The sequence below is a fragment of the Leiobunum rupestre genome, chromosome 7 (assembly GCF_980474605.1).
Source record: "Leiobunum rupestre chromosome 7, qqLeiRupe1.1.hap1, whole genome shotgun sequence".
Lineage (NCBI taxonomy): Eukaryota > Metazoa > Arthropoda > Arachnida > Opiliones > Sclerosomatidae > Leiobunum > Leiobunum rupestre.
Genome location: NC_143390.1, coordinates 56,978,906 through 56,997,793, shown reverse-complemented (window position 1 = coordinate 56,997,793; position 18,888 = coordinate 56,978,906). Strand labels below are relative to the sequence as shown.

Here is an 18,888-nt window from a genome sequence, read left to right as displayed (position 1 = left end):
CACAATGGACCTCTGGTCGACGTGCGCGAACGGGCATTTCCAAAGCCCTTCACCCCTTCATCAATAATAATAATAATAATAGCCCTCCCACTTACGAAAGCGATTATCTCGTTAACTGAGATGTCGCATTCGATATTAATGGTTTCGCATGACGTCGCATTGAGGTCGCATTCGAATAAGGGTGTTTCGATGCCTCGACTGATATAGGGGGGCTGGCATTAAGTTAGCCCCCCGCTTACGATAGTGATTATCTCGTTAACTAAGATGTCGCATTCGAAATTAATGGTGTCGCATGACGTCGCATTCGAATAAGGGTGTTTCGAGGCCTCGACTGATATAGGGGGGCTGGCATTAAGTTAGCCCACCCACTTACGATAGCGTTTGTCTCGTTAACTAAGATGTCGGATTCGAAAATAATGGTGTCGCATTCGAATATGGGTGTTTCGAGGCCTTGACTGATATAGGGGGGGGGGGGGTTGGCGTTAAGTTAGCCTTCCCACTTACGAGCGACTATCTCGTTAACTGAGATGGTTTCGCATGACGTCGCATTGAGGTCGCATTCGAATAAGGGTGTTTCGAGACCTCGACTGATAAAGGGGGGGCTGGCATTAAGTTTGCAAACCCACTTACGATAGCGATTATCTCGTTAACTAAGATGTCGCATTCGAAATTAATGATGTCGCATGACGTCGCATTGAGGTCGCATTATATTGGTTGTCTTTCCGCGTTGATAGTTGAAAGTGGGGGGCGGTCATTAAGTTATCCCCCCTTTGGTTTTAATTATTACAACTTAACAGTTATGTCGCAACTCATTTTGTTGGTTTCGCATATTGTCGCATCGAGGTCGCATTCGATCACAAATGAAATTTCTAAGTTTTATTAAGAGGGGGGCTAACTTAATGGAGCCGGCTAGGCTACTGGTCATTGCCGAGACAGACTATTATTAAAAATTTATCATTGGGAGAATATGAATTGTCATTCGTACAGGTATAATGTTACTTATGGTACAACTCATTGAAAATTAGTGAAGAATACTAACAGCTTAATAACGTTTTTATACGGAACTGATATTTTCCGTGAATAACCTTGAATTCAGAATTTCAAGGCTACTCACGCCATGTATATAAGCCGATAAAACCGCTCTTTAATTTGAACGGTGTTTGTTCGTTATTTCGTTCTGTGAAATTATCAGTAGTCTATTTTATATAAATTCCAGTTACGCAAATTCGAAAAAACCTAATGGAATATAAAGATTAAGATTGTTTAAGTTATGAAATCGAACTGTTTGGGAATTATTTAAAAAACCTCTGAGCCCAAAACACAAAATGAATGTTATCTTATCTATCCGTTCCTTTTTTAAACCAACAGTTAAAATTAATTTAAGGGTTATCATCTTTCAATATGTTTTTTATCGGTATCTCGAAAACTGTGTTAATGATCACGAGATGTTTGTTTTCTTTTAAAATAGAGCACTAGGTGGCATTTCACTTCTTGACTTCGGTTCTAAGATCTACGAGGGAACGGCTCTTCTCACGCTTATATCAGTGAAGGACGATCACTCTTACACGCTCGCCGTTATTTGTATAGTGATCATGCTCATTCACGGAATTATAGAGCTAGTCCAAATTAATTTCTGCTGTGATGTGAGTAATTGGTGTAAGGTGATTTTCACTCAAGCGAAGGAGTGAAACAGATACTGAAACTTCGCGAAACGCCCATCTATGAGACCCTTGATTCTTTTGAATGGAGGGATGGGGGCGGATAATTTTTGGAAATTTGTAAGACCTTATTCCTAGTTTATTAGAATAGCGTTTAGTGAATAGTAATTTACAACCTAAAAGTCTAAAAGAACTCCTATAAACCAACAAAATCGTTTTGGTGCAGTACTTAACATTGTAATATTTATTTTATTGCTTTAGTTGTTTAACATTAAATATTGAAATGAACTCACACAAGAGGCTTATAAGTAGAGAAAAAGATATTTTAGACAATATCAACTTTTCTGAAGTTATCCAGTGTTGGGCCAAATTAAAAAATCGACGCATACAAGTCAGCAACGTGTAATATTTTTTTGCATTGGACTGAAAATGTATCATGTATACACTCTCTTTTTAGGAATTTTGCTGCGCGTTCATGTTGAGTCTACCCCCCTTAACCCCCATTCTCCATATCTTGGGACCAAAGACCCGAGCCTAGACTCCCAAAAAGAGGGGTCGAAAAGACCGCGAAAAAAAGTGTATATATAACATGTAATAAAACTTTGACCTTACACTATTCACATACTTATAAACTAAGTTTAAAGTTGGCAAATTATTGGTAATGAGTTGGCTAGTTTCATAGACTTAGCCCCCCCCCCAATCCTAAGCCCTTTTCGCCAACGATCAATTTGTAACTTTTAGGTGTACCCATTGTAGGGGTATGGGGGGTCAAGGTTTCACCGATGAGTTCTGTTAGACCAACCGAATTAAACACGCCATTCACCGAAGGATTATATTATAAAAACTCTTTCTTTAGCCTGCCGATTAATACATGCACAGAGTAAACTCAGGAAATACGAGAGGTTAACATATCGTTGATCGGACTCCCGTTCCGCAATGACAATGACACTCGGCTTCCAGAGAACATCCCTTATATCATCTCAAAAGCCCGCCGTTGTCGACCCTTGAACTCGAGATAGGACACCCGCCGTAGCAATGGTGGCGCCATCTCTCCAACTATAATCATAAATAAACCCGCCGAGGCTTCACGACACAGCTCCCCGTTACACCATTTTATCTAATATCTTTTCAAACAGAACTAAGAATTCGTTTACCTTACTGCCACATCTATAGACTATAGCTATATAAACATTATCAACTTTAATTGTATGGATTTCGCATATATCGTTAGATATATTGGCCTCCGGTATAGTATCAAAAATCAAATCTTTTTTAAATAAAAACCTACACGACCGCCAATTTTTTCGTCGCGGCCTTGACCCTCAAAAGTAAGATTCGGGAAACACTGCGCAAATGAATTTTTGAACCAAATTTCTGATAAAGCAAAAATGTCCGTATTTTTATCGAGCGTTAAAGAGTGACTTAGAAGATGGGCGAAATTCGCCCTCGCACTTTGTATATTGCTAACGATAAGATAAAGCATAACTAATTGAGATTTTCAAACAAAAATAATTACAAGTCTCAAATTTGAGTTATAACATCTTTCGCAAAATCATATTTAACTGTATCAGTACCAATGGTTATCGAATTAACGGAAGTCCATTTATATTTACTCGGGAGCTTAGATTTATCGAATTGTCTCAGCCTGTATCTGGCCATTTTTTGGTTCGCAGTGAAGTCATGCTCTATATACATATTGGTTCCTTTTAATAAGGTATTTTTAGTTAGGATGGACATTTTTATGCCATATGATTTGGCCTTATATAACACTACTCTAGTTTTACCCCCACAAACGGGCCTTTACGAAATACTTAGGTAGGGGTTACTGGAACTTTAATTTGTAACTTTTGTAAGAACATATCTTGGATTGTTGTGAGTAGCCCCTACCTTCCGTGTCGGTATCCGCTACTCCCCTGATTGACAAATTATTACGTTTAATCAGTATTTCTAGATTGTCAATTATCATTCTGTTCTCCTCACTTCTTTGTTTAGCTTTCGAAAATATAAACTCTGTAATCTAGGAGACTAGATCTTTTAGTACGTCTTGAATGTCTGATATAGATTTTTCCATTTTTATCAATGACAGCTACTGTCACTAAGGCTTAGGGATACATTATCTAGCTTTTTGGAGATCACCTTCAATTCCGTGAAAATGTCAGCTATAGCTGGTCCGACAGGTACATCCGTCGTCGAGTTGGAACGTGTCGTCTTCCCCATGGTGAGTGGGTGCGCCGCGTGGTGCTGACGAGGCTCTCCGTAAGCTTATTTAACAACAGAGTATGGAGCAAAAAAATATGATACAGTTTACCAACCTATTTGAAGAGATAACGATATTAGAATCAGTCAGAACAAAGCGATACGTGCGAGCCCCGTCAACGGAGTGAGCGTAGAGTATCACTGCTGAGATTTTAGAAGATAGCGTTTTTTGGACGATGGACTGTGGACTCGGTTCGAGGCCAGCGTATCCCGTTGAGTTCTAGTTTCTTGTTTTCACGATGCAAAGTTCATTAAGTTAGCCAAAAAACGTAGTGCAGCTAGATGTCAAACATTATGAATCGTGGTAGAAAACAACATTGCACTAGAAAGTTGTAGCGGTAGAATCCTGAGTTGAATTTACACTGCGGTCTGGTGGACTAACATAAGGTTTGTCAGTCGGATCTGAACTCGATACGAGGTACGAAACAGCAGACCAACCAACCAGTGTCCTGTTATGACCTTCTCTTATTCGTTTATTCCAAATAGGATGTACCTTTTTCTCTATTTTTACGTTTCTGACCGCAAAGAATGTGGGAATACAATTTTATCAACAACACCGAACACTTCTAACCTAAAGTGTTTAGGATAAATTTAAAGGATAATAAATTTATCAAAAGATAAATATTACAGTAAAAGTAACCATTTAGGGTAATTTGCGATAAAACTGTTATTTTAAATGGAGTAGAAATTTGGTTCATGGGCCGGAACTAGGGGAAAATCTTTAAAAGAAAAATAAATAGTAAACCCTGTCAATTTTTTCACGTTTTAAAACAGTCGTTAGGGAGATAGAGAGTAGCCTGAAGAGGCTTTTAGCAAAGGTCTCTGCTACAAATTGAACTGATCGCTGCTCAGAGTGAGGACGTACAAGAAGCAGTAGCAGGAACGGTAAGTGTTCCATTCTTGAATTATGTAGCTAAATTTTGAAAGCTCAAATTGACGAATAAGTATATGTATTGAAATAGATTGATTTGCTCCAAGATAAATAAATTGCGCAGATTTTGCAATAATTTATTCAGCAACTCTAACGTTAGTAAACTTTATTTACACTCACAGCAAATAAATTAAATTATCCTTTTTGCAGAGGGTTCTACAAATGCTCTTAGCAGCGAGACGAAAGAGTTATTAGAAGAACTCCTGGATGGACAAAACCAATATCAGCAACGACATCAACCGCGGCAGCAGCAACAATAGCAACCACATCAGAAACAGCAGCAGCAACAACAGCTAATTCAAGAACTTCCGACACAGATCCAACAGATTGCCCCAAGCGTAACTCTAAAACAACAGGTAAAATGATAAATATAATTTAATGTGAAAATGTGGGCACACAATAAATATAAATTCCATATGTAAAAAAAACATGTAAAATGACTTTATTACCGTAAACGGCAAACTCAAACACACAATCAACAGGAACTGAATGTTTTTTCCATTCGGTCGCTGTTTTAATCACCAAACAGCAATCTGCAGGTCAGCAATCCGATTATGATGCTGTTCAAGGGCCCATCTACGTTCTGGGATCCGCATCACAGCTCTCCGCCCAAGTTGACCAAGAGCAAGGACAAGTTCAACAACAAAATATCCAACAAAAGCAACAGCAACTTCTACAACAACTTGGAAGCCAAGTTCAGCAACAACAAAGTCAAAGTCAATCACGCCAGACTCATTACGAACAACAGGTACTTCTGCATTATTAAATTATGTCAAAGAATTAAGAAACGATCAAGATGAAATGACGGTTGTGGTTATCTTCGAGGAGCTATTAGCTATTAGGACTCAGCAACAGTCTGGGTTGGACACCTCAAAGCCTGGATTTTCTGCTTAGCACCGTTTCTCAACTTTCTCAGCAAGTAATCCAACCACAAGATCAACAGGAACAGAACTCTCAAGGTCAACTTGCTCAGTGACTTAGTAGTTAACTACAAATCCAAATTTCTCAAAGCACTTATCTTCGAGGATAATACGCACAATTGTTAACACTCCGAAAATCTTAATCTAAAATGTGAAAACAACTAACCTTTATAAATTCTGAGTAGTTATCAGCTTTAAAAAAACAGCAGGACCTCAACAGGTAGAAAGTCAAATTTATGTTCTGGCTTCCGCTGCCCAGTTTTCACAACAGATCACCCAACAACAAGTCCAATCTCAGCACCAACTTCAACTTGTCCAACAACTCAGTGTCGAAGCTCAAAGCCTGATTCGACAGGTGCAAAAACAATTATCTCAAAGCAAGTACGCACAGCAGGTAAATATCACACCAGAACTTAAAAGTGGAGCAATTCAGACTATTACCCTCACTGAATATTCTAATCGGGAAACAGTTATCGGCATTGAGGGCTTAACAACAAGCTGCTACACAACAATCTGGAACTCCAGCCTTAAGAAGTCTTCTTTACCTTTGGGTTCAGCAAGTCAGATTTCTGCTCAAATCGCTCAACAGCAGCAGCAGCAACGTCAACAGCATCAATACTCTCAACAAATTCAACTGCAACATTTAATTATTGAACAGCTCAATTCTCAAATGGCTTTTCAGTTACCTCAAGTGCAGGCTCAAATTTATCAAAATTTGGCCCTGTAAACTCAGTATGGAGAACAAGTAGGTTATTTCAATGAGGTAAAAAAATTACTATAAAACATAATTTATCATGTCGCTATAGTTGTCAGATCTATTAGCGCAACAACAGTCGGCTGTTCAACAATCTGGAATCCAAGATGTGCAGAGTCTGATTTACCTTCAAAGCAGAGTTAGTATGCCCAAAATGTTATCTATATAAATAGTCAACAATCTAACCCAATTTTTTTAAAAAGTTCACGAAACAGCGTTGACGCAGAGATAAAAGCACCCATTTTGGGTTGATGAATTTAAATACTGATTTAAAATAAACTTTGTTTTCAATCTCACATTCCAATCAATTTTTAGCTTTTCGATCAGAAAAATGTTATATAAATAGTCAACACTCTAACCCAATTGCCTTAAAAAGTTCATGAAACAGCTTTGACGCAGAAATAAAAACACCCATTTTAGGTTGATGAATTTGTAACCGATCACTTAATTATTTATTAGCTTAACGTGATCCTCGGTTACATATATGGGTTTCACCCGAGATATCACTTAAGGCTTAATTAAAAAAAAACGACACGGATTTGGTTAACATTAACGAAATTTATTGAATAAAAAATAGATGAAAAGCACTCACAATATAGTCGAGACCATCAATCTCTAATTTGCTCAGTTCTTGGAATTCTCCCTTATTTTAAGAATAACAAAAAATAATGGAATGGCGAGAGGTCGAGATAACAAGTTACTGTCGTTCTAACCAAAGGAAAAAAACTTTGCGGAATGGTAGCTCGCACCCTGGGAAAGGTCATGAGTCTCCAGCCATACTAGTGTACACACTGGAAGCTCCATGTCCTCTCGTCGCTGATCATAATACTTCTTTTGATGTTCTTGTGCTTTTCTCATGTAAACTTTCATTATTTCAAGGTCATCAGAAAGTTGTTTGAACGAACGCTCATGGTGAATGACTTCTGGGGGATCCTCAGATTTGTCCAGGGAATTACACGGAAACCTCGGTTTACGGCCCATATTTAAATAAAAGGGTGAACGACCTGTCGTGTCTTGCGGTGCCGAATTTATGGCGAATTGCAAGAATTCCAATGTAAATAAACATTTCAATTTTTTTCAACATACATTCAGAAATCAAGATAATGAGGAACACCATTTTCATGGTGAACGCTAACCCACGAAGTCTTAGATATGGTAGCACAATTTCCCTTCGATTACAAGCACTTTGTTTGTTTAGGAGTTACCAGAAGGTTTCTCAAGACTTGGGTTTAAAAGGGAAAATTTATAGTTCGTCTAAGTACTAATCAGATAACAGAAATGTCTTCGAGGCTTATAAATTGTTCAAACCATATTCCTAGCGAATTGGCAAGAAAGCCTAGATCAATGAAGCACATAGATCGTTGGAAGGCAACTGAGTCCCGACAGTTCCTCCTCTATACCGGCCCTGTCGTGTGTAAGGGAATTGTAGCTAACGATGCTTTGGATCATTTTCGATTGCTTCAATGCTCAATCTACAAAGTCGCTTCCCCAATTTTAATCGTAACTCTTGTTGAATATGCTGAACAATTATTGGATTTATATGTTTCGCCTTGCCCAGATTTTTATGGCCAAACGTTTGTTAGCTTTAATGTTCATTCTTTAAAACATTTAGTGACAGATGTAAACGATTTGGCCCTTTAGATGTATTTGAAAAGCATCTGCAGCTTTTGAAAAAAAGTTGAGGTCTCTAAATAAACCTCTTCAACAATTGTGTAAGCGGTAAAATGAAGGTCATAGAGTCTGTGGTGAGAACAAAAAGATTACGGGTACTGTTCTTAAACAGCCATTTAAAGACCAGATTAGGATTGTACCACATGGGGCTGAGTCATTTAAGAAGCTTGAAACCCCTAAATATTGCATCTCCATTCATTCCGCCAATAACTGCGTAAAGTCAATTACAGGTGATGTTATTATAGTTAAACACATTTATCGGACAAGAGAAAAAGAAATAATGATAGCTGGGAACTTGTGTAAATATTATGACAATATTTTTAGTTATTCTCTAGATTCATCTGCTCTGTGAATGTTAATTGCCAGATTTTCAAAGACAGTTAAATCATATCCTTTAAGTCTGTTTGAACGCAATTGTGTCCTTCACTTAAACCGAAACGACTCTTTAGCTACAATAATTCCAGTTCTTCACAACTCTTAGGTTATTATTTTCATAAATATCAAATAACCATTATCTTAAAACATTTTTTTAAAAACCCACGACAAGTAAATTAACGATCTCTTTTAATTTTATACTTTTATAGATATTTTCAAATTAGATATATCCGAATACTTTCCAGAAACATATTTGAACTAAACTAATTCAATAAATAGTCAAGTGCTAATGCAAAAATATTAAACTTAATTCAGTTTACCGACATCCTTTATTCAAATTATTTAATCAAGGAGTTCAAAAAAAATAATGCTTGGCTTTTGTTTCTGGTTTTTGTGTCGTTTTGTTTATCTTTTAGATGTATGCAGTATTTTAGATGATAGTACAGTATCAGTTGTGCCTATATCTTGGTGCCTTACCGATAAAATAAATGTTATTGGCCACCAACTCGTAATGCCACAAAATAAAATAAAGACTTGACAAAATCAAAAGAAACTTTGAGTTTACACGATGGAAAAATTGTCTATAAGACAAGTATGATCAAGCTTTTATTTTGATTTAAACAATTTAAATCCGACAAAACTAGAAACTTTATTCTTTGTTTGTTTGCTTTGCTTAGCTGATTATGGTAAAGCTCGTCAGAAGCAAAACAAAGCAGAGGGCACCTCGGATTTGGCTAGCGGATTAGATGTAGGTATGGACAGGAAACGAAGGCGTTTTAAAACTAAGTGCAGTCCTTCAGCTACAATAACCAAAAGCTCCGATGGTTTATTTTCTTTTATACCAAAGAGCATTATATTTAGATTTCTAAGCTATTTTCATTAGCAAATTAGTAGAGCCGCAAGAGAAACCAAGTTACAATCCAAAAGCAAGCTATGGCAACGACTCCGAGCAGGAACGATTACTGCATCCAATTTTAAAAGCGCTTGTCATACTGACCCATCCATGCCTTCTTTATCATTACTAATTATATGCTATCCAGCCAATCATAGTTTTTCCACTTAAGCAACCAGGTGGGGTTTGGAGAATGAAGAAACGGCTAGAAAGGTTTATTTTCAGCAAATGAAAGATAACCATGTTAAATTTGTTGTGCAAGATTCAGGCCTAGTTTTGACCAAAGAATATCCATACAAAGAATATCCATTATGATGTGGCAAACGTGCCCTTGAAATTAAAGCTCCTTTAAGTTTAAAAAATAGCTCTCTAGACGAAATGTCTGCTAATTCATGTCTGGGATTAACTGAAAAAGGGTATAGATTTAATAAAATCAACTTTACTACTATCAAGTTCAAACACAAATATTTGTTACGGGAGCTGTTTATGGTGATTTTGGCGTTTGGACTCTCGTTGATTGCCATATAGAACCATAAGCCTATCAACCCTAATTTTGAATCGAAAGGCAGTGTTGGTTCAAGCTAACGACTGTTAAAAGTACAGCGCTAAATCCACCCGGTGGCGGAAAAGACAAACGTAACGCGTCTCGCAATGCATGATGCCAGCTGCTTTAGTAACAGAGAGGTGCGTAGAGAGAAAGGTTGAAGGAAGAAGCTTCAATTTATTTCTACCAGGTGCCGATACTATCACCTGATTTCTTCTTTTTCGCCCGTCCAGTGGTGATACAAAGGGCGCTATGCGCGCTTCAAACTTAGGGTTGATAGGCTTATGACAGAACGTATACTTCCTGGCATTGAATTTAAAAAAAACAACATTGCAAAGGCCGAAAAACTTTTTAAATGTGCCATACTATCTGAGTTGCTTGCCAAATTTTTCTCAAGAGAGCCTTGTCAGATTAGTATTCAAGACGACCTTCAGAGTTTACCAAAGTCACGACTTCCAAGTCTTTCCAAGAAATTTGAAATAACTAGTCAAAGTTGAATTCAAAGTCTATCATTGGCACTGGGAACAACTAGTCAAAGTAACCCGAACCCTTCGAAAACAAGTACAATTAAGTAGAGATGGATCATATTTGAACATGTAATCCAAGATAACCCCAATTTATTTTCCAAAAACCAGTTTTTGACCTTGGAAGAAGTCAACAAAATATTTTTGTTTTCAATCTCAAATTTGACCTTGAAGAACTGGCCGCCAAAATGACCACAATTTTTTTTCCAAAAACCAGTTTTTGACCCTGGAAAAAGTCAACAAAATATTTTTGTTTTCAATCTCAGATTTGACCTTGAAGATGACCTTTGACCTCGATGCTTGACCACTGTCCACAACCCCTAAGCCTCGGTCTATCACCCCAACAAGTTTGGACACGATCGAACAAGCTCGGACCGAGATATCGGGGGTAATGTTTGACTGCCCCGACTACTTCAACTTATTTACTTTTGACATCACTTTTTTTTTCGTTTTTTAGCCATTTAAAATGCTAATTAGTTAATTGCGAGAAAGGGAAACGAATTCGCGACCTTCGCTTTATAGCCTTGACAAGTTTGTCTGTCACGTGCTATCTAACATACCCCTGTCAAAATAAATTACATATTTTAAAACACAATAAATTGCAATAGGCCTGATTGGTCAATATCCGCCCAATAACTTATGTTTTACCCCTGTTGAAATGAAACTTCAATTTATTTACTTTTGGAGAAAAATAAATAATACAATAACGACATAATAAACAATCAATACATATTTTAAAATCACAACAAATTACAATGGCGCTAATTGGTCAATATCTGCCCGAGATATAGCCAATTATGTTTATAATAAATAAAATAAAATGTTTTTACTTTTGGAGATACAAAGTTTTTACATTTGCAATACAAAGGTACAATTTTACCCAAACAGGAAATTGGTTTTCAATAGTACACTAATACATTCTAAAGTAACATAATCAAATAAAACAATTTTTTTTAAATAATAAATCAATTACATAATAAACACATCAATACACAATTAATAAATATGTTTAAACCTTACAATGGGCTTGATTGGTCGATATCCGCTAAAGATTTAGTCGCTAACATATTATAAAAAATTCAGTTTATTTACTTTTAAAGATACAATGTTTTTTGTTTTAGCGATTCAAATCATACTACTTTATCAATATAAAATAATTTTTTGTTTATTTTTGAAGATACAATGTTGTTTTTATTGTTACTCTTGCTAGTGCTCGCAATTGTGTATTCATTATCCACAAATTTTCCGATTTATTTTAAAACGTTGGGAAAAAGAATATCATTTTAACTTATTTAATTATGTTTTTAAGTAACCAAGCATTTATTTGAATAAAAAGTGGTATTTATTTAAATAATTGTTTGTTTTATTTAAACATTTTACAATTTTTATTCAACTATTGGTTATTTAAATGAATATAATTTAAATTTAGCCGAGCTTATATAACTTTTGCAACCCAAAAGACTATAATTTTACCCAAACGAATGCCTGTTTGATTTTTAATAGTAAAATAATATATTCTAAAGTAGGAAAAACATTTTAAGTTACATTATCAATAAAAATTCCAAAACCATTATTTAAAATAAATAAAAAATAAAATTAACTTTTTTAAATTAAAAATAGCAATATTGTGAATATACGTAGATAGAATTTTCTCTGACTATACACAGTGAACGAACGGCCGTTAATTGGTGATTAAATTAAAACAAAATTAAGTTTATTAATTTTAATTGATATCAAATAACATATTACTTACTTTAATTGATTGATAATTTTAACTTTCTGCTGAACCTCGTTACGAGAAACACCCAAAGCAATCGTAGACGACGCGAGCTATAAAATTCTGCCAGATTGCGAGCTATATCTTTAAATTCATAAATTATAATTACTTCTGGGATAGAACTGGTTCAACATTCTATTGCATTAGCCTTGTAAAACTGATTTGATAACCACCCCCTTAATTATCTACACGCGTAGAATTTATCAACTACATTTCAACCTTGTAAAACTGGTTTGGATTTTTCAACAATTTACTAATGATATCACACTTTCAAACGCAAAAATGTTTATTAACATCTGGCATCATTGATCCTACTCTATTTTTTACTCACTTTCGCATAACCGCGCTAAAACGATAAAATTATAAACGCAGATCACGTTTCGCCAGGAGACATTCCACAGAGCCATTGAGAAGAAAAAACTGGTTTTTACAACTAAATGCCAGATATTAATAAAATATCAATTACTAAATCCTCTAATTTGAAAAAAATTGTAAATAAAAATAATTTCTTTTAAAACAAAGCTAAATAACAATTTACTTTTTGAAGATACAATCTTTTGTAATACTTAATAATAATAGTAATAATAATAATAATAATAATAATAATAATAATAATAATACTTTTTCGCAAAAAATAAATGTATTAGCTACCAGGATAGTGCAATAAATAAATAAGATTACATTTTTTACACCCATAAAATTATTTTTTCAAGAATTACAAGTTAAATTATATAAACAATAAAGATTAACAAAACAATTGCAAAAAAACTGTACAAAATATATTATACAATAAAGATAGAATTAAAAATTGAAAGGTTGTAAATATATAAATATAAAAAACAAATTAGAAGAAATACAAAGATATAATTAAAATTTATTTAATTCGCAGAATTTTTTCTTTACTACGAAATGAGGCACTAGGTTTGAAATTCGGGCTAAAAATTTGTAATAGTTAATTAGTATAATTAAATGAATATATTAATAAATATTAACCTAGCAAATTATTTGATTTTATGCTGATGTAATGTGTTTACGTAGGTAAAAGAGCAGCTTTTATCTTGAATTACCTTAAAACATTACATTTGAATAACAGCATCATTGCTAATAATGGTTTTGAATATAAACAACATGTTTTTTTTAATTTAATTAATAAAAAGGTAAAAATAAAACCAAAAGAATTGTCAATAAAACAATATCATTTCGTATTTTTATATTGTTCGCGTAGTTTCTATACATCAAATATCTGTAAAAGCTTTTATTATAATTTAATATAAGAATTATTATTAATAAATATCATTATTCGGAATGTCTCGCTAGAATAAAATTAATTTTCTCAAAAATAATTTTATCTTATATTAATAAATAATAAGTGTAACCTTGTACACTAATATCAAACGTTAATCATAAGACAATTTAATTTTATCGTATATACCCTTTTACATGGAGGGATTTATTTACATGTTTAAACAGGCTAAATCAGTTGTTTGACCTAGTGTGCTTTTTCGAACATACGCGCGCAACCGTTTTAGATTTGTTATTCTAATAAAAAGATAAAAACAAAATTTTATTTAACACAAAATTTTAATAGGTTTTCAATTCGAGGTATCAGATGAAAAACAATTTAGCTTTAATTATAATTTACTGATTATACAACATAATATTGTTTTACAACCTGTATTATATTAGCAATATTGATGGAAAATTACTCTTTCTTAAATAACACAACTTAGTGTTCTCTTCGGAAATGTGGTACCGTAGAACTAAGGATTAAACTTTTTTAAAGGTTTACACTACACTTATTTATTATTTATTTATTTATGTTTATTGCTTTAAAAAGCAAGTTTTCTAAAACCACCTCAATTTGTCTACCATTATATAAAATATTTATTTGAACCGTGTTGTATTTAATAACATTTTTACATAATTTCACCGCTAGGTTTAATTATGGATTCATATTTTACCCGATTAATGTTTTTATTGCATTTATCAGAATTACGTTAACATAACATGAAATATTTGACTTTCTTCCATATTGTCTTTACGCGTACGGATATTTTTTTAGTATAACAAATTTGTATTTGTATTATTTTTGTTTAAAACATTTGCAGTTTCACTTTCTCTTATAAAGTGAAGAATGCGAAGCGTTCGATTTCTTGGGTTGTTGGCGCTATTCAAAACCACCCCTTGAAAGTACGGTCATACGTTTTATAAATAACGTTAATTTTGAATATACGGAATCACGTGTACAATTACAATACTTGAGAAAGATACGTTTATCATACTAAAACTTGAGATATTTATTTAAACAAAATGCTTGTGATGTTGGATAAAGCACTACTTTGGTATAAAGGCACTTAATGATATTAATTGGAGTTTATAATTAATTTGATTCTCTTCAACAAAACACTTGTGACGTAGTAGAGAGAAGGGTATATCAGACGATCTAAATTTTAGCATTTCTGAACTTTTATATGAATTAGGTTTAATTACTTATAACTATATGGATTTCAATACATTTCAAGAAGCGAGTAAAATAGTGGAAGAGTATAATGTGACGTGGTTAGATTGCAAGAAATAAGAAAGCATTTGGAAGAAATGGAAAAGCATATTGAAGAGTGGAAATTTAAGCTAGAGGAAGCTAGTCAAAGAGAAATTTTACTGAGAAATAAAGTTAAAGATATAAAAACAGATTGAAAATATTGCAAGATAGTTAGAAGAGAGCAGAAAACTAGAAAGCGGGTTTACAAAAGGTTCTTTTAAACGTAACTTAGTACATTAATTAAGTATTTTTAAATATTTGTATATTGGAGTGTATTTTGATGCAATTAAAAGGGGATTTTAGTAGTATTTTTCTTTCTATATTTCCATATTTGAAATGTATTTTAAAGTATTAAAAGCAGAATAAAGTTGCATAAGAATTCATCTTACTGACAAGAGTCTTGCCAATCATACATACATCATCTAATCTGGAATTTATGTTTAACAAATGGATGAATTCGTGTTTACAAAAGGTTCTTTTAAACGTAACTTAGTGCATTAATTAAGTATTTTTTAAATTTGAATATCAGAGTTTTTTAACTTTAAAGTGTGATACCTAGAAGGATGTAAGACAATTTTTCCGAAAAAATAATAACAATTTTACATGTATATTTAATTTCAGGTTCCGAGTTGAAAATTATCTTATAACATTGTAGTATTCATTTTGAATTTTTGGTTAAAAAACAAAATTTGGAAAATAGTTATGTTATTAATTTTATTCAAATAAGCAACACTTGTTAGTTATAAACTAGATTAATTGTTAAAAACTAAATCACAAAATTTGATAGTAAACCATGATTTTCAAAAATTAACATATTAACCTCACAGAATGCAAAGCTTATCAGACAGTAAAGTGAGTCATAAAATCGATTGATTTAAAATAAATAAAAAATCAGACAAAACAACGGTGTTTCGGGTAGTGGATGTGTTCTCTTGGTATTTTGTATAATCGCTTAAATGTATCGGCTGCGTTTTTCAAATTTTAATTAATTTACTTTTGTATTGTCTTTAAAAATGTTAAGTTATATTTTAATAATTATATTTATAATATGTTGTATGGATGTATACAGGACTATAAATCGCTGGTTGACTTGGCCCTCTACCGCACTTTTATAAATTTACATAATAGTATTACATACTAAACGCTCAGATAAAACATCCCTCATCGAGGTGGAGTTTCCCCAACTGTCTTAGCCGGCGGGCTATCTTGGTGGAGGGAAAACGTTACGCGCACCAACAAAGTGCAGGGTATACCGGGAGAAGAAGCCTTACGATAAGGAAGGATGGTAAGAAACGCGCCGCGCTCTATTAAAATATTCCTGGACGTTTTTATTCGATCTAGCTAGAACTAAATTCACTGTGTTTTATAGCCGTTACGTTGAATTTCTAATTAAGTCGTAAAAAATGGTGTATTTTGATAACAAAAAAGTTGATTTTTGGTACTATTTATCTTGAAGAATTCATTAAATACACAATGGCCTTTAAAAAGGGTACGTTAAAACTTGTATTTCTTAAAATAACTTATATTGTTTTAAGCATTTATTTTTTAAATTTAGGTCAGACAGTCGACTGGTGGAAACCGTATCAATTTTTTTGTAAAGAGCCCGGAATTTACATTTCCAATGGAAACCAAAGCACTAGCATTTCCTTGCAAACATGGGACGCCCTCACAAAGGCATGGCCTTTAATCATTGAAAGTCTAAGCTCTATATCAATAAAAAAGGTTAACCTGCCAATTCCGATCGTTGAACCTTATTCCGATTGTACTTTTCATCACACTTTTGAGGTGTCTTCCGATGGCGTAAAATTTATGTGGTCATTATTACCTTTTACGCAAAAGTATCTTGAATACGAAATTAACTATTCAACCAGCATATTGCTTAGTCGAGAGCCAGTGTTAGCTTTAAACGAATTTAAAGTGTGTATAGATGGACAGTTAAATCTGTTAAGAAATAGCATGTTTGCTGTAAACCAAATGTTTTGTGTATTGGTTGATAATTTTTCGAAATTTCAAGAGATTTATAAACCATTGGAAAAGCGAGAAGCACTCTGTGATTTCGTAGTAATCTACGACGCCTTTCGTATTTCACAGGATAATCAAGTGGAAGAAGATTTTTTAAATCAATTTATAGGTTATTGCCCATTTGACGTAAGGGAATTAATTGATCATTGTTTAAACGACGTACAATATTTAAAAAGTGTTTTCAGCTTGTAAACAAATAATGTATTCTCTGTCATCATATTTATATAAATATTTATTAAACCAAAATTTGATAAATATACTATTTAACAAATTATATTATTTCGCTATAGTTTTATTAAACAGTTTACACGAAATGAGCACACTATCACGAAAACAAACTTTCCAAACTACCAAATTTGCAAAGTTTTTAGTCATTTACACCGTTCTCAATGAAAACAAGTTAGACAAATAATAATGTCGCACAAAATTAACAATCTCGATTTTTAAATGTATTTTTGTCTGTAAAAAGTACAAACATCTTCACTTCAGCCAAATTGTTTAGTGAATATGAAATAAGCCAGCTTGATAAGGTTTAAAAAAAATTATTCAAAGTAATTTCAAAAGGTTACAAATTTCTAAATAATTACAATTTTTCATTATGTTGATAGCGTTGTTTTTAGGTGTAAAAATTGTAAAATTTTTCTTTAGATGTTAATCCTGTAGAAATTAGATTCGGATGCTTTCAGTAATGTCATCCGTTTGAGTAACTTTTCAATAAATCTTTGCACATAAAGATTGAAATTATTTATATAATAGTATATTTGATTGTCAGTTTTGCCATTTATATAATTTAGCAATTTATTTGATGTTTGACGTTTTGTGTCCTATCTAAACACTTGCTTGTAGCTTGCATGGTGGTTCGTAAGGGTTATATATTCCAAACCCATTTTTTTTAAAAGTTTGAAACATTGGTTTTTTTTAACTTTGAAACATTTTTACTGTTTTAATTTTAGGAGTTTTTCGGTAGTTAACTTTTCTTTTAGACACAATTATAAATATTGAAAACATGTTCAAAAATAAGTCGTTCAAAATGATACTCCTTTTTTGTTATTCAACGTAATATTTTTAGTATAAATTACAAACAATTTAATATTTGTTTTATCCTTTGTTTTAATTTGACCATTAAATGTTAACTAAATTATATTTTTTATGGTACTCGATCGACCGGTATTTTGCTAAAAAATTCATTATAAAATGCTAGAAAATAGTTTAGATTTCTTTCGATCTAGACTGTTTATTAAATGATTAATTAAACAATAGACCAAAACCTTCTCGTTTAAGCTAGAATAGGGTTTTTGATTTGAGCGATACTCGCACGGTATATTACCACAGTTCTGCTTTAAAACTAATTTACATCTCGGGTAATATTTTGCATGTTCTTCGAAAGGAATATCGTTCTTTTTCCAGCATAACAGCTTTCCATCGCAGCAGAAACATTTGACACAATCTTTGAAATCTGTGTTGTAAAAACCAGCTTATGCCAAATCTCTTACGTCTATGTGATCAATCGGGAAATTTTTAAACCATTGTATTCGTACCAATTCAGATCGCATTGGACCTAAATTCCAAGGATTGTTCGTTATGCGTAGCACGGGAACATTTTCTGTAGATTCATCCTGAACAAATTTGCAATTCAGATACCGATGTTTATGAATTAGTAAAGGATGATCACCCTTTCTCCAACTGCCAACTCGTTTACATTTAAAAAAGGTTGCCTTAAAATTCGAGTTGAAACTCTTTATCCTTTTACTTTCAAAATGTATTTTTCACGTATTTGACTGACTGTCAGTCATCGGAAAAAATTCGTTGATAAATACTGGATGATTATAAAAATCAAGAAAAAGTTGCTGTAGTCACTCGTATCACATGATGGTTAAATGTGACTGGCGTCTTCTAGCGGTATTTCCCAAAACTAAAGTTTTACAAAGATTTGTAATATTATAGGGCTGTTTAAATCAGCTACCTGTTTTTGAGCTAGTTCTTAATTATGCCATTTGTTTTCAAAACACCTGCCACCAAATACCT

At 33.2% G+C, this 18,888-nt stretch overlaps 1 protein-coding gene across 1 annotated transcript in view; it reads left to right on the top strand.

Annotated features, from left to right (window-relative positions):
* Positions 1-3,810: 3,810 nt before the first annotated feature.
* Positions 3,811-18,888, top strand: part of LOC149937551 (uncharacterized) — a 51,609-nt gene continuing 36,531 nt past the window's right edge. Inside the window, exons 1-7 of the mRNA XM_090153832.1 lie at positions 3,811-3,876; positions 5,018-5,201; positions 5,328-5,561; positions 6,037-6,159; positions 6,236-6,456; positions 6,572-6,662; positions 9,243-9,389. Of these exons, the coding sequence (XP_090009958.1) occupies positions 3,811-3,876; positions 5,018-5,201; positions 5,328-5,561; positions 6,037-6,159; positions 6,236-6,456; positions 6,572-6,662; positions 9,243-9,389 (1,066 nt within the window). The remainder of the gene's footprint in view (positions 3,877-5,017; positions 5,202-5,327; positions 5,562-6,036; positions 6,160-6,235; positions 6,457-6,571; positions 6,663-9,242; positions 9,390-18,888) is intronic.